Raw genomic sequence first — 16,142 nt, 5'->3', positions numbered from 1 at the left:
GGATGCCCCCTTCTTCTCTACCCACTGAAAGAGACTCCAGGAGCCCCTTCAGAGCCCGCCTTCCTGGAAAGCTCCACGGGACCCCAGTCCCCTTTCCTCTCCCTGGAGCCCCTGGGCCCCGCCTTCCTGCTCTGAAGGACTTGGCTTCATGGGATGTGCAGTTGGGGCAGGGGCTGGACTGTGCTCCGTGGGCAAAGCCTCGAATCCTGCCCTCAGGGGCTCGCAGGCCAGCAGGTGGCCAGGTGCCATCTGACAGGGATGCTTAACAAGACTCCAGGGTTCATGGGCCCCAGTGGTAGCCGCTGCCCCACTGAAGGGACAGGGCAGACGATGAGGAGCTCCCAGGTGCTGTCTGGGGAGACACACACAAGCTCTGGTCACCCTCCCTCCGCCACACCAGGGCCTGCATTCAGGCATCACTCTTTCCCATCCATCCCTGGTGACTTTCCAAGTTAGCTTCCAAGACCTCAGAGACGATGCAGATGGTACCTGGATGGGTGACTCAAAAATGACTTCGAGGTTTGCAGTCTAAATGACCTGAAACCAGTCCACACACTAAGGGTGCCATTCCCAACGGCAAGACAGCGTGGAGGGACACCATGCTGGCGGGACTGGAGGTTCCCCAGGGTGGACGCCCAGTGGGGGGTGGGGCCCTGGGCCACGTGAGCGGGGCACCGTGTGCAGAGGTGATGAAGCTGCCAGGACCCCCTTCCCACCTGGAGCTCGGGTCCCATCCAGCCGGGCCCTGGGGCTCTCGGGGTGCCTGCCGCAGAACAAGCGCTCACGGAAGCTCCCTGAAGGACTGAACAGACAGTTCAGAGGGAGGGCACAGGCCAAGGAAGGGCGCTGATGGTCTCCAGCTGCCCTGACCACCAACCACCCCTCGCTGTGAGTCTCCAGCTTCGAGGACGCCCCTCAGCCCGTGAGCGACACGGACAGGCAAGATGACAAGCAGTAAGGGCATCAGTGGCACAGAAAAGGAATGTCCGGGGGGCCTCTGCCCTGGGTGGCGTCCAGGCCCTGCTCCCCACCAGGGAGAGAATTTCCATCTGGGACCACGTCTAAACTGTTGGCCTCCGGGGGACAGAAATCACTGCTCTGCTTTATTTCTGTCTGGCACAGAGCGAGCGTCTTGGCTGTGAACACAGTCGGCTTCCCCTGGGTGGCCCTGGCTGGTGAGGGGGCAGTGGGGGCCCCCTCTGGGGGCGACTGGCCCTTCCCCGCCCTCCCGCCGGCACAGCAGTTGCGGCTAGGGTCAGCAGCGGCGGCTCTCCCCGAAGCACTCACTATAGTCCTCAGTCTCGATTTTCCGGTACTCCACTTTGGGCATCTGCCGGTCACTTATGGCTTTCTGAACGTGCTCGTTTGTCTCTAGGTCAAACATTTCTGAAACAGAGAGAGAACAACGATGCATTCAGATTCAGTCCCCACTCACAGGCGCCCTGGGGTTTAATGGGCCTCCTGACTCCTAAGTTGGAGGACAGGATCACGCGTCCACGGCAGGAGCCAAGAGCCACAGACATCAGATCCCAAACTCGGGTCACAGGACAGGGGTGAATCTAGGTCAGCTCGGGGGCTCTGGGCAGGCAGTGTGTTCCTCCACGGTGCCCGGCGCCCCTGGCCCCGACACTCACTCTCCGCAGTATTTCTCACACACAGGAATCATTTTGGGGGTGTGATTGGTCTCAAGATTGCTGTTTTTTTGGGGAATTCACATCACGTCTGTTAAGGCAAGTGGTTTCCAAACGGAGTGGCTGCAATAATACACTGGAAGAGAGGACAGGAGCTGGAGGTGACCTTTGCCACTTTGTCCAGGAGAGGAGGACGGACTTGGCTTTCTTGCTTTAGCCATAGGTGGCCAGGCCCTGGAGACCCTCATTCGAGGTGGCCACGCGGCCATGTGAGTCCCACTGCAGGGGGACCGGCCTGTCTCCCTCCAGGCCAGAGCGGTGGCCGCACCCTTCCCTGCACCTCAGGGGCTGCTCTGAGATCCTTACGTTGTGCCAGCTCATGAAGGCCTTGGCAGGGACCCTGTCCCCACAAAAGCCCCCTTCTTCCAGCCCCTGCAGAACTGGCCCTCCTCCAACTTCTCCATCTGACACGTGACTTATTTCCTCCTCTCTCCCCCCAGCCCTACCTGGAGACAACTCGTGGTTCATTTGAAAGGAAATTTTATCTTAAAGGGGCTTGACCTTTGGGTAGACAAGTCACTTGGAAATGGGTGTGAACCTTTTAAAGAAGAACCTAATCTCACAAGCATGCTGATAACTGCTTTTAAGAACAACAGGCCAGGCAGGTGAGCCAGCACTTAGGACCCCCAACACTTAGGACCCCCAGCACTGAGTGTTCTATCTGTGGAGCCATGGGGACCACCCTGAGAAGGACCCCACACTTCCTCGGGGACAGAGGCAACCGAAAGTTCCCAGGGCTGGTGACAAGTCAGGAAGCAAGACAGAGGTGCTTCACGAGTTTGTTGAGCACATATTTGGATATTTAGCTTTGGTGACAAGGTGAGGGGAGAAATGGTGAAACTAACTCTCAAATACATGGAGCATTAAAAATTGTGAGGCTGGACCCCACCGCCCGGCAGGCAAGAAGTGCTGTCCTTCGTAGAGAGTGAGAAAGAAAAGGTGTGTCCACAAGGGCTGTGCTGACACGTGGAGGCCAAACAGTGCGTGTGCCTGCCTCCCTCAGTCGAGTCTGACTCTGTGGCCCCGTGGACTGTAGCCCTCGAGGCTCCTCTGTCCATGGGACTCTCCAGGCAAGAACACTGGAGCGGGTTGCCATGTCCTCCTCTGGGGGATCTTCCCGATCTGGGGATCGGACCTACACCTCTAATGTCTCCTGCACTGGCAGGTGGGCTCTTTACCACCTGCACCGCCTGTGAAGCCCGGAGGTCCTGGCAGACGTGACCTCAGCTCGGGGACCTGGAGTCCCAGCCCGGAGGTGGCACCCTCTTCACCTCGCACTCCTGCAGACACGTGAGGGAGGGGACCCCCGACCTCAGTGTGGCGAGATCGCCCCACGGTCCTAACAGAGCAGAAAGCAGTCGTTTTCCCAGCCTCGGCCCTTTAACACAGTGTTCCAGACCCACAGGGGAGCCGGTTTACGAGGTATTAACTATTTCCCCTCCATGTCTATCCACACTCTCAGGGCAGGACGATCGGGAGGGAGCCCCACCAGACGATGGAAATGACATCATTTCCCACATTCTCTGCTGCCTCCGCACCTTCGCACTTGCTGTTCTGTGATCCTGGCCCCTCCCCTCCATCAGGTCAAAGGTCACCTCCCCCGAGAGACGCCCCCACCGTCAATCTCAGGCCCCCCTCCAGGTCCACACTACACCAGCTCTCAGAGACTCGGTCACCGGCCTGGCTGCCCCATCCCACGCCAGGCGTCGGGGCTCAGTCCCATCCCAGGGACAAGACATACAAGTTTCCAGTAACAGGAATCGACTGGCCTGTGTAAATCTGACTCACGCGCGGGACGTGATGCATCTTCACGGTAGCCGAGCCTGGGTTTTGGCCCAAGTCTTTCTTCCTTTTCCCACATGGAAAGGACTGAGTGGTCCCCCCTGGGGGTTTCCGAAACCCCATGGGGCTCTGAGGGTCCTGGTATTCAGGTATTGGTGGTAAGAGTCGAAGCAATCAAGGCCTATTAACCCCTGCTTCCCACACCAAGCAAAACAAAACAAAAGCACATTTTAATCCAACTGATTTAGAAGTTGACAGTGCTTGAAGGGCTAATGAACACCCAAGTTACTATTTAATTTTGGGAACTGAGGAAATTAATTGTTGTTCAGTCGCTCAGTTGTGTCCGACTCTTTGCAACCCCATGATTACAGCACGTCAGGCTTCTCTGTCCTTCACTATTTCCCAGAGTTTGCTCAAACTCATGTCCATTGAGTTGGTGATGCCATCCGACCATCTCATCCTCTGTCATCTCCTTCTCCTCCTGCCTTCAATCTCCTCTAGCATCAGGGTCTTTTCCAATGGGTCAGCTCTTCACATCAGGTGGGCAAAGTATTGGAGCTTCAGCATCAGTCCTTCCAGGAGCCTCAGCCCTCCAGCCTGTGATCTGGACCTCTGTGTCTGCTTAAGGGAAGCCTGGGGGCAGGCAGCTAAGGTGCTTGGGGGTGCGGGTGGGGCTGTGGGTCAGACCAGAGGACACGCATGAAGACAGGGGATCAGCCGGAACACAGAAGGAGTGTCCTTGGGGACAGGAGCAGGGATGGGTCCTTTGCTGTCAGAGAAGCAGCTCCGAGCTCCCACTTCTGGGGGCTGGATGAAGCTCCGGGGGTTGGGGGAAGGCGGCCTGGATGGGCAGACATCACCAGACAGGAGACCTGGAGCAGCCTCTCAGGGCTGGTTGTCACCTTCTCTCCACGCATCTGCATGAGGATTTGACACTGCTGACACCAGCTAAGCTTGAAGGAGCTTTGTGCTCAGGCTGACGCGCAGCCTACGAGTGAGGCTTGCGTGGAGCCAAGGAGAACACAGACTTGCCACCGGAACACAGAGCTTCTGGTTGGTCCCGGGACCTGGGAGCCATGGCTTCGAGAGGGAGCCCCCGGTGCCCTAACTGCACACGGCGTTCTGATGGCACACGGCCTCGGCAGACGGCGTGTGAATAGCTAGTCCCTCTGTATTAAAATCCCACCCTTCACAGAAAGGCACCACGGCAACAGACTATTAAATTTAGTTAAATATTAGATTTCTCATTTAATGATTGCCCACACAACCGGTTTTATCAGCAGAGAGCTGGCTGTCCCACCGGGGAGTTGAGTTAAGCCATTTTATTTGTTCCCATAATTGCATTCAAAGAGGGCAGGGGCTCGGCGGAGGAAATAAGAAAAGATGGGCTTGTTCCCCGAGGAGTCTCTTTTGACGTGGGAGCCATGGGGACCTGCCGTCAGGAGCAGACAAATGGCCGCTCCTTAATTAAATGTGAGCCCCTCTAATATTTGACGGAATTAGCTATTATCAGATCTGGACACGGTGAGCCTGCTGGAAGCCGGGTGGCTCACAAGGGCTGCCTCCCAGCTGGGCCCCCGCGTGCAGGCGCCGTGTGGCCGTGCCTGTTCTGGGACCCAGTTGACTCAGGCCATTGGTGGAATCGCCACTCGGCTGCATTTGGGGGCCTGAGTGACCAGCGTCGAATGGAAGCCAGCGAGCTGCTGGGCTGGAGGAGAGAAGCGCTGCCCGCCCCGTCCCGGGTTGCTGCTGGTGGCAGGAGGGCAGGGCTGGCACGGAGGCCGCTTGGTCCAGGCAGTGCTCCCCCGTTGCCGGGATCTGGCCACCCGCCTGGATTTCCAGGCCTTTCCTGGTGTGTTAGGCAGCTGTCCCCATAGCGTCAGTGACCACGGCATCCCAGAGGCGGCCTGCCCACCCGGGGATGTGCGGCTCAAGCCCAGGGCGGCACGGACGCGATCCTAAAGGTGATCACACGGGTGCTGTGCCTCTTTCTCTCCAGTCAGACTATAAGTGACGTGGAGGCAGGGTGACGGAGTGTGTCTATAGCACTGGCATGATGAGGGGCCACGTGTGGGCCCCCAACCAGTCAACTCCGTTCTCACTGAGGACGCAGTAGCGGTGGACACGGCGCCTCCAGCCCGCCGCCCTCCAGAGTCCTGGGGACAACTTTGGGCTCGATGGGGCCAGGCGTACTCGTGCCGACCCCTCCGGAGGACATCTCCCATTGTCCTGGCTCCCGACATGCCTGATGGCACAGCTGACGCCCCTGTGTGGTCACTCGGAGGGAGGCGGGGAGGGCAGGGTGGCCACCAGGCAGAGGACCGAGGGAGCACGTGGATTGGCACCAGACAGCCGCTGGCTGGGACGGCCTCAAACAAGAGCCGCTGTGACCCCACCCGCCATGCGAGCGGGCTTTGCTTCTTTATAACAACCCGACTGAAGGGAGCAGGAGGCAGAGATGCTGGCCAGGAGTTCTGGGACAGGAGCCACGCCCTGCAGCCCAGGAACTCAGGTCCAGGAGCAGCGGTCACGATGCCGTGGGCACCGTCGGGGCAGACCACGCTGTACCCACCTGCAGGCGCTCGGGACCCGGGCTGGGCTGTGTTGAGGGCAACAGGGGAGCTGGTGGTCCTCTGCACCTGGATCGCACCCCCTCCCCGAGCTCACACCCCTCACGCTCACCTCAAAGCGTCTATTTACACGGCTGTGTCGGCTCCGCCGCCCCAGTGCCTGAGTGGCCTGAACACCCAGCACCTAACGAGTGCACTCCAGCCCTGACCACAATTACACTCTTCAGGAAACAGCTGCTAAATAATTCAGAGTCACATCTGTGACACCGCAGCCTCTGTTTGTAAAGAAGATTTTATAAAGGGAAAGAAATCAGATAGTCCCAGGGTGGCTCTGGGGTCAAGGGGCAGAGGAGGGGAAGGCAAAGAATTCTGAAACAGTAATTTCAAGCTCCAGAGCAGGTCAGGAAACCAGGAAACGGCTGCTGCCTTCAGAGACAGGCAGGACCTTCCGGGGCCCTGCCTGCCATGGCCTGTCTGCCTGGGGCTGTCGCACAATGCAGGCCACAGGCTGGCTGTCCAGGCTCCCCACAGCGTCTCCAAAGACTCGCCCTCGGGCTGCTGGGCTGTGGGCAGGTGGCCCCCCGCTCCGTCTCCCATCTGCACGCAGGTCGGAACCACCTTCCAGAAGAGTGGGGTGGCCCTGGGCTCTGCTTGGAGCTCACAGACCACAGGGACCCAGTGCTGCATCAGGCTAACGGGCAGTTTTTGGAGGGACCGTCGGGGAGGCTGTGGCTGTGAGCAGGTCACTTGGGTGACAGCAGAACGAAGGCCCCAGCCCCCGGTGACAGGAGCGAGCCCCAAGGTCACGACCTTGTGCTTGGGCTCGCGTGAACCAAGGTCTGGCCCAGCCCGGCGGTGTGACCTCGGGTGAGCTGCTGTGAGGCGGGCGCCCAGGACCGTCCAGGAAGCTGCAGGCAGGCCAGCCCTTGATATTAGGTGGTCTCTCAATTATGTAAAAAATGGTGAGTGTGGTGCCAATGGGGATTAGGTATTTGGGGTGCAGCTCAAGGGCTCAGTCCTGCTGACCGCAGAACCCTCCCCCAGATCTCCCTCCTTCTCGGAGCTCCCCCACAACTGCACAGAGGCTGAGCAGGGTTCACTGCAGGGCAAGGACCTCTGTCTCTGGGGCAGGGAGAGGATGAGGCTGTGGTCACCCAGCCGGCTCAGAGGCCGGGGTGTGCGGGTTTGGGGGGGGTGGCCTGCCTGGCCTGGCCTGTCTCAGGGTGGATGCAGGACAGAGCCGCTGGGTCCGAGTAGCCCACAGGCCATACTGGCCGCAGGCTGCACTGGTCAGCTCTGCGCTCCGAGCTGGGGGCCGGGCTGTGCCCTGATGCCTGCTCGAGGCGGGACCAGCACTCTCCAGCTGAGCGCACATCAGGTGTGGTCCTCTGCCTCGGGTTTCCTCATCAATTCTAGGGTAACGGGAGCGCCTGCCTCCTGGGCGGTGGGGGAAGATGGTATAAAACACGCAGAAAATCTGCAGCTCCGGCTCGAGGCCGGCTTTGTGACGCCGGCCCAGGTCACTGTCACCATCACCTCTACTCCGGGCCCCAGACCTGCCCTAGTTCTGGAAGGTGGTCACGGTGCAGCCTTGGGTGGGGCAGGCACATCATGTGGGCTTCGGCAGAGGTGCCAGGAGGCTTTGATGGGCCCCCCAACCCCCTGCCCCCCAACCCCCAGGGGGAGCCCCACCCCCACCTGGGGACAGCCCACCCAGTTCAAAAGACAAAACCAAACCCAGGGGCACTGTGTTCTGTGCCAACATAGCGGGGACATGTTGGGATGGGAGGCTCTGGAGCTGACCTGAGACGGTTAGGAATTAGTTCAGTTCAGTTCAGTCGCTCAGTCATGTCTTGGTGACCCCATGATCTGCAGCATGCAGCACGCCAGGCCTCCCTGTCCATCACCAACTTCCGGAGCTTACTCAAACTCATGTCCACTGAGTCAGTGATGCCATCCAACCATCTCATCCTCTGTCGTCCCCTTCTCCTCCCGCCCTCAATCTTTCCCAGCATCATGGTCTTTTCAAATGAGTCAGGAGTTAAAACACCCAGGAAAAAAACCCCCGCGGACTCCCCACTGCAGTGCATGGAGGCGGGACTCCATGCTTTGGCTCTGATGGGCTATTGGGAACTGTGACCTCCGGGCCTTATTTTCCAGGTGGCCCCCCCCAGCTCTTCCTGCGGTGTCAACATCTGGCACGGAGCCCACCCACGAATAAATATACGGAATGGACTCTGTATCCATCCAATGTCACATCCATCTTCTGGCTTTTTTTCCTTTGCACTTAAATGATTTAGTTATTTACTTTTGATTTCATTGTTATTGATCTTTAATTTTGGATTTCTGTCTAAATGTGCTGCTGGCCATCTCCTTTTCGAAACTTTCCCCCTAACCAACTCTCCCTGGTCCCTGAAACCCTTCCATCGAGACAGCAGCAGTCCCTTGCCGAGAGAATTAAAGGAACCACCGTGAGGTGGGGCTGTATGAGGGAGGGTGCTGAGCAGGGTCCAGCCAGGGCTGGTGCAGCGGGGTGCTGGCGCCAGGAAGGGGGGCAGACTGGGGGGAATGGAGGCCCAGACTCCCGAGGGCTTAGGGCAGAGGAAGGCCGAGACAGGGGGTGACCGAGGTCGAGGGCTCCTTACTCCTGAGCCCTCCCGCCGGCTGCCTGCACCCACCATTTCACGTGAACATACATGTGCACAACATGTCACACGTGTGTGTGGGTCCTTGAGAGTCTCTGGAAAGCTCCACCGCTGCAGTGGCCTGGACATGCAGACCCCCGTGCCAGGGAGGTGCCCCCGGACCCACCGAAGCAGATGGCCTGGAGGCCCATGATGGGGGCTCTCAGAGCCGGGAGGGCTTGGCAGGCCCAGCTGGAGAGCCCAGCACTGGCTGTGCACGTCAATGCGGCCCAGGGCTCTGCTTATGGTGGGGCTCTGCCTAGGGGGTCATAAAGCCCAGCTCACCCCAGGCGGCCTCCGGGCCTTGGGGCCTGTGGGCCCTCACTGGCTGGGAGATCTTCACGTCCATCACATCTAACCAGTACTGGGGATGCGGGTTCGTCTTGAGCTGCCAGACGACGACCATCGCGGCCTCCAAACAGAATCTACGCCTGGATCACCTCTTAAAGCCTTTCCGCTTCCCCCTCCCACATTGCAGGGAGATTTAAGACAAGACCAAGGAGCAACTTACTTTTCTTATCAGTCGTGTTGTGCACGGTCACCGTGGGGACCCCAGGACCTGCAGTGGGCAGAGACACAAGGAGGCCATGAGTTAGCTGAGAATCAAAGAGAACCAAGCCTTGGTTACCACGTGCACCTTGGGGCTCTGGGCGCCCGGCCCCACGGAGGGGTCATCAGCGTGGACAGCAGAGGCCAGGTCCCTGGGGGTTAAGGGCACATCTTCCTAAGTTTGTGTCTGTGCCAATTACAAGGAACCCAAGAAGTGCATGGTTTTAGGTGGTCATAACGAGATAAAACATTGACGCTCTTATAACCTCACTGTGACCCTCCAGGCAGTGCTACAGGCTCTTCACTGAACTCCGGTCAATCTGCGGCCTCATCCTGAGTCACCCGTCGAGGCCGCCTTGCTGGCTCCTACCGGGGGAAGCCCTCCCCTCCTCGTCTCCTGTAATGGCTGGGTAACACTTGTAGGGTAACACGATCACTGTGCAAGTGTTCAGCCGTGTTTCACTGTTCCCTGATGCAGCTTCTAGCTCTTAGGTTGTCCCGAAGCTGCAGGCCTGGAGTGAGAAGGGGGCCTGGCCAGCTGCGGGCCGTCTGTAGGTCAACTTTGTTACCCTCTTTAGCAAAAGGAGAGTCTGGCAAGAGAAAAGGGCTCCCAAACTTACTTTTCAGATATTCTGAAGGCATACTGAGAGGCAGGCGTGGACTTTTCCAGCCTCACCTCTGTGCCTTCTCTGCACTCCTGTTCCACTGGGGGTAGTGTGGTGGTGGTGGGCCTTCGCGCAGGGTGGGAAGGGCACCAGTCTTGTTCCCCGTCCCCACCCCAGCCTACTGTCCTCTCTGCCTGAAGTCTCTGCTCCCAGACACAGCCTTGGTCTTCATTAAGTCTCTGCTCACACACCTCCTCCACCCCCAAATCCCGATGCAAGAGAAGCTCCCACCCCCACCCCCCAGCCCGGTCCCACTCCCCCTCTTCTTTACAGAGCGCTACCTCCTGCCATGACATCAGGACCTGGGAGTATGAATTTTCAGCATATGTGTCCACTGTTCAGTTCAATTGCACTAGAACAGAAGCCCTAGAATTTATATGAACAAATTCTGAAACTTGGTCTTATTTACTGCCATTATCTCCAGCATCTAGAATGCTGTTTAGAACATAGTTGGGGCTTGATCACATATCTGTGGACTAAACGCTGAGCAAAGGACCCCAGACCACACAGGACGGAGCTGGGGAGGCTGCCCCTTGGCCCTGGTGATCTGGGGAGACGGCAGGGAGAGAGGCCGTGAAGGCGGGTGGGCAGCAGTGGGCAGAGGGGATGGATGTGTCCCGGGGCCTGCTGGGTGGGGCTGCTGTTCCTCTGCCTCGGGCAGGGGACTCGGGGGGTGCTCTGAGCTCACGGGGAGGCTGCATCTAAGCTGGGGGTTCACACTATTTGGGCAGCTTCCCCGGGATCACCATCAGGACTCCCTGCCCACTTCCAAGGGGCCCGGTGACAAGGGGCTGAGTTGTGAGCCGGGGTCTGCGTGCATCCCACCACCGCGAGGCTCAGAGCCCCGGCCACAGTCAGAGGCTGCAGAGCGGAATCCCAGTCCAGGGCCCAGAGAGGATGTGGCAGAGAGGCCATGGGGTCCGAGGTACCGTGAGAGGCACGAGGGGCTGCTCCAGCCGGGGGCACCCCGGGGCCAGCAGGGCTGAGGGACAGATAGCGGTCACAGCAGCCATGGACTGCCTGTCCCTGCCCGGGACCAGACCCAGACACAAAGTCCAGGAGGTCTGGGGCCTCATCTGACCCGCTGGGTGCCCCTCTTCCATTTCCCCATGGGTAGGATGCCCAGATCAAATGCAGGTTATCCAGTTACATTTGAATTCCAGATAAACAATATGTATTTTCAGTATAAATATGTCCCAGGCAGCACTGGGATTTACGGCCAAAAATTCATTTGTTGTTTACCTGAAATCAAGTGGTACTGGGTGTCCTGCCTTTTTATTTGCGGAACCAGGCAACTTCGACCCGGGGTGGGGAGGGAGCAGCAGGGTTGGGAGACTGTGCGTTTAGCCTAAAGGGACGGCGCTCACTGAAGGGGCTAAGCGCCGGCGGTGGGTTTCAATTATTGAGTCAAGCTAAGTTTTCTGGCTGGAAGATCCGTTTCCCCACGGGGTGTGTGTGTGGAAGAACAGAGCAGGTACTGAGAGACAAGCTGCGTTCCTTCCTCCGCACATTTCGGGGAGAGCACATTTGCAAACAGAGCACGTCCTCCATTCTTATTAATAATGTACACAGTGATTATTTATTTAGTGCCTACTATGTCAAAGGCACTCTGCTAGGTGTTTATATGAATAATTCCTAGTCCTCCCAGCGGCTCTACAAAGCAGGTGCTTCCAACCGTATTTTGCAGATGAGAAAACACAGGCTTTGAGAGCTTTAAGTCTTCTGTCCCAGCAGTATAGCAGGGAAGTTGCTGAGCCTGGATGGGGCCCTTATTTTCAAATGCATGAACTTGATGCGGGCATGTGAGCTACATTCCTTCAGGTGTGTCCGACTCTTTGTGACCCCAGGGACAGTAGGCTGCCAGGCTCCTCTGTCCATGGGAGTCTCCAGGCAAGAATACTGGAGTGGGGTGCCATGCCCTTCTCCAGGGGATCTTCCTGACTCAGGGATCAAACCCGAGTCTCTTATGTCTCCTGCACTGGCAGATGGTTTCTTTACCACTGAGCCCCCTGGGAAGCCCAGTGAACTTGGCACATGTTTCTAAAAAAATTCAAACACCACAGAAAGGAATAAAGTGACAAGTAAAAGGTCCTTCTCACCCCACTTTCCAGAAGTAACCTAAATTATTCTAAAATGTCCTAAAATGTGTTTTGTATGTTGAGCTTCCCTGGTGGTTCAGCTGGTGAAGAATCCTCCTGCAATGCAGGAGACCTGGGTTTGATCCCTGGGTTGGGAAGATCCCCTGGAGAAGGGAATGGCTACCCACTCAAGTGTTCTCTGCGTGTAGGTGGTCAAATTTACAAATAAGTAATTATTTCAAACATTAAAAAAGAACCTTTCATGTAAATATGCAGCTTTATCGAATTTTTAAGTTGTAGCACATTGCCTTACTTTTTAGAGATAAAACTTAACACACGGATTTGAGGTCACCCATGTCTCCTAATCTCAGTCTGCTCCCTTCCCAGAGGCTGACTTACCCTGGAGTTAGTATTTATCATTTCCATGTGTATTTAAAATGGTAACCAAACAATATCATGTGGCAAAAATACATTTTTCTAGTCATGTCTGGTCATTTTTCACTAGTCATGTATGGATGTGAGAGCTGGACCATAAGGAAAGCTGAGCACCGAAGAATTGATGCTTTTGAACTGTGGTGCTGGAGAAGACTCTTGAGAGTCCCCTGGACTGCAAGGGGATCAAGCCAGTCCATCCTAAAGGAGATAAGTCCTGAACACTCATTGGAAGGACTGATGCTGAAGCTGAAGCTCCAGTGTTTTGGCCACCTGATGCGAAGAACTGACTCACTGAAAAAGACCCCGATGTTGGGAAAGATTGAAGGTAGGAGGAGAAAGAGATGACAGAGGATGAGATGTTCGGTGGTATCACTGACTCAATGGACATGAGTTTGAGCAAGCTCTGGAAGCTGGTGAAGGACAGGGAAGGCTGGCATGCCGCAGTCCATGGGGTCACAAAGAGTTGGACACGACTGAGCGACTAAACAACAAAAATGTGTTAATAATAATACATACACCACATATTGTATAACACAGCACACCTCAGTAGTTTGAACTTTTTGATATCTAGTCTGACAACAGCAGGACGACAAAGCCAAACGCCCAGCAGGTGAGTGGGCATAGCCACCTGGGAGAACGACTCAGCCACAGCTGTGAAACCTGATGACGCCTGACTCACGGCCAGAGGGTCCCACCACTGCGCCTGTCTCAGAGCAGGCCCTGTGCATGGACAAACGGAGGCATGGAGACTGCTCTTAACTGCCGCTGCATCTGAGCAACAGCTGCTGGGTGAGCTGTGGGCAGGGGAGGGACCCCGTGAACACAGCCTGTCCACCCAGTGGGAGACTGGAGCGTGCAGGAGATGAGCAGAGGGCACCCGTGCACATGGGCAAGTGTGGAAAATGCCGTAAGCCCCCTACATATGAAAGAGTTACACTTCGAGAGCACGTCCGCAAGTCCAGTTTGTTTGTAAGCCCAACAAAGTGAGCCGACACAACTGGCTACCTAATACTGTGCTACAATAGGTTTACAATTCTTTTCACACAAATAATACATAAAACACACATACACACAAATAAAGAAAATATGTTTAATCTCACAGGACAGTATCTTGAAAAGCACAGCAGTCCAGCACAACAGCTGGCTCTCAGGGCCTGGCATCCGTGAACAGGTAAGAATGACTGGAGGAGGGAGGGGCGGTGGGAGGTGGTGGAGCCGAAGGATGGTCAGCGATGGGAGACGGAGGGCCAGCTGCAGGGTCTCTCATGCCTGGCGCTGATGGAACACACATGTGCATCTTTGAAAGCTTGCATCTTGGAGGTTCGTATGTACGGGATTTACTGTACCACGTTACATGAAAACATCAAGCTGCAGAATGGTAGATGCTGCAGTACCACGACGATGGAAATGATTTCCACAGGTGGTAAACCTTCGTTTTAAACAGATGTATAGTATTCTGTTATGTGGACACATCATATATCTTTGGTCCACTCCCTACTGATGGATATTCACACTGTTTCCTTCTGTGTTTTTTTTTCTTTTGTTGTTGTTGTTGCTAAAAACACTGTCACAGAAATCCTCTAACACGTATCTTCACACACAGGTAAGACTGTGCTGCTTAAGCTCATTAATGGCATTGGAACTGCTGTGTTAAAAAGGCCGTACAGTCAGTTTTCACTAAACAGGCTCTGGGTTTCAAACACAACCCCCCCCAAATCTCGGTGCTTTAACACAACAGGAGCTCAACCCTTGAGGCTGTGACATCCCGGGAAACTGGTCAGCTGCGGCCGTGCCGGCCCTCCTCCGGGATCCAGGCTGAGAGGGCAGCCTTCATCTGGAAGGTACGCACCCGTGGCTGTGGGAAATCAGAGGGAGCTGCCGAAAAATGCCCGGGGCCATAGTTCACGTGTACTCGGGTGCCCTTGACGATGGAGCTGGAAAACCTCTCCAGAGGAGGGGTCGTGAATCACATGTGATGGGAGGGTGGTCTGGTAACACCAGGGCGTTACCACACTGAGCAGAGACTGGGATGCCAATGCACATGGTCTCGTCAGCCTACGGCTAAAGGCGAACGGAGGTCTAGGCTATAACTTGAAAAAGGTGTGTGTGGGGTTGTTTCGTTTGTTTGTTTGTGTTTGCTTTTACCGTCCTCACAGGCACGTATTTATCTTGGTGCTGCTTTGATCTACCTTCTTCAAATATTGAGTGGGTTGACGCTGGACAACTGCCTGTGCAATTCATGTGCGTGGACTGCAAACTGCCTGTCTCATGCATGGTCCACTTCAATCGCATTGTTGCTTGGGTTCACCTTATTTAGTAATTAGCTCTATTTTATAGGAATATTCATAGCAGCTTTGCTGGTTACGGATAGACACTGTAAACAATACAGACACCTACCAGCAAGCTGAATGAACTGGTATGACGTCACAGGGCAGGGACGCGCAGATGCAAACAAGGGAGCCCGCTCTTCACGGAGCGGCTGCAGATTCCCCTCCTGCGTCCTTCCTGACTGTGCCTCAAAAGGGGCCCTCGGCACCAACGGCAGCAACTGTCACGATGAATGCCACTTTCAAAAAACACAACTGCTCCGACCAAGTTTCCACTACTATACACACACACACACAACTGCTTCTACCAAGTTTCCACTACTGTACACACACACACACACACACACACACACCCCATAATTGCTCCTGCAAAGTTTCCACTACTCCCCCCGCCCCCCACCCCCCAGGCTGACACACACACACGAATCTTCGGGCGGGGATCTGAGTCATCCCAGTACCTGTACTGAGTCTGGGAGTCAATGCCGTGAACCAAACGCTTGCTGAGTGGACTAGCAGCTCATGAAGGACGGCTTCCTAAGCATATGCTTGCTCGTCGTGTATCAAGGCAGCGCATTTAAACCCAGCTAAAGAAGGATCCCCTGAGACCACCCTCCGGGTCCTGCGCTTCAATCAGGTCCTGGTTTCCTTCCTGAAACTCAGCAACCCCTCCGCCCCCAACCCTTTCCTCTAAGCACCGAGGGTGGCTATCTTTACTCACAGGATCTGAATTGTATTCTCTTTTTTCTGAGAGCCACATCATAACCATGTCATCTTTCCTGTCATTTTAATATAGAATATTTTTTAGATTGGGCTTCCCAGGTAGCGCAGTAGTAAACAATCTGCCTGCCAATGCAGAGATGCAAGAGACCTGGGTTTGATCCCTGAATTGGAAGATCCCCTGGGGTAGGAAATGGCAACCCACTCCAGTAACCTTTCCTGGAGAAACCCATGGACAGGGGAGCCTGCTACAGCCCATGGCGTCACAAAAGTTGGACATGACCGAGTACACACGTCAGGCCACATTCTTCAGAATAGCCAAACAGAAACAATACAAATAAAAGCTACGTCTAAAGTAAAAGTTGCTTAGTCATGTCTGACTCTTTGAGACTCCTTGGAACTATATATTCCATGGAATTCTCCAGGCCAGAATCCTGGAGTGGGTAGCCTTTCCCTTCTCCAGGGGATCTTCCCAACCCAAGGATCGAACCCAGGTCTCCAGCATTGCAGCTGGATTCGTTACCAGCTGAGCCACAAGGGAAGCCCAAGAATACCTTAGTGGGTAGCCTATCCCTTCTCCAGCAGATCTTCCTGACCCAGGAATCGAACTGGGGTCTTCTGCATTGTGGGTGGACACCGAAGTT

The 16,142-nt window shown here is 55.7% G+C and overlaps 1 protein-coding gene across 1 annotated transcript in view; it reads right to left on the bottom strand.

Moving 5' to 3' along the window:
• Positions 1 to 16,142, bottom strand: part of DPP6 (dipeptidyl peptidase like 6) — a 778,594-nt gene that overhangs the window by 24,577 nt on the left and 737,875 nt on the right. Inside the window, exons 17-18 of the mRNA XM_065939554.1 lie at positions 9,239 to 9,286; positions 1,288 to 1,386 (exon numbers count right to left, since the gene is read on the bottom strand). Of these exons, the coding sequence (XP_065795626.1) occupies positions 1,288 to 1,386; positions 9,239 to 9,286 (147 nt within the window). The remainder of the gene's footprint in view (positions 1 to 1,287; positions 1,387 to 9,238; positions 9,287 to 16,142) is intronic.

The sequence above is a fragment of the Muntiacus reevesi genome, chromosome 6 (assembly GCF_963930625.1).
Source record: "Muntiacus reevesi chromosome 6, mMunRee1.1, whole genome shotgun sequence".
NCBI classification, from domain to species: Eukaryota; Metazoa; Chordata; class Mammalia; order Artiodactyla; family Cervidae; genus Muntiacus; species Muntiacus reevesi.
This window is presented reverse-complemented; position numbering and strand designations above follow the sequence as displayed.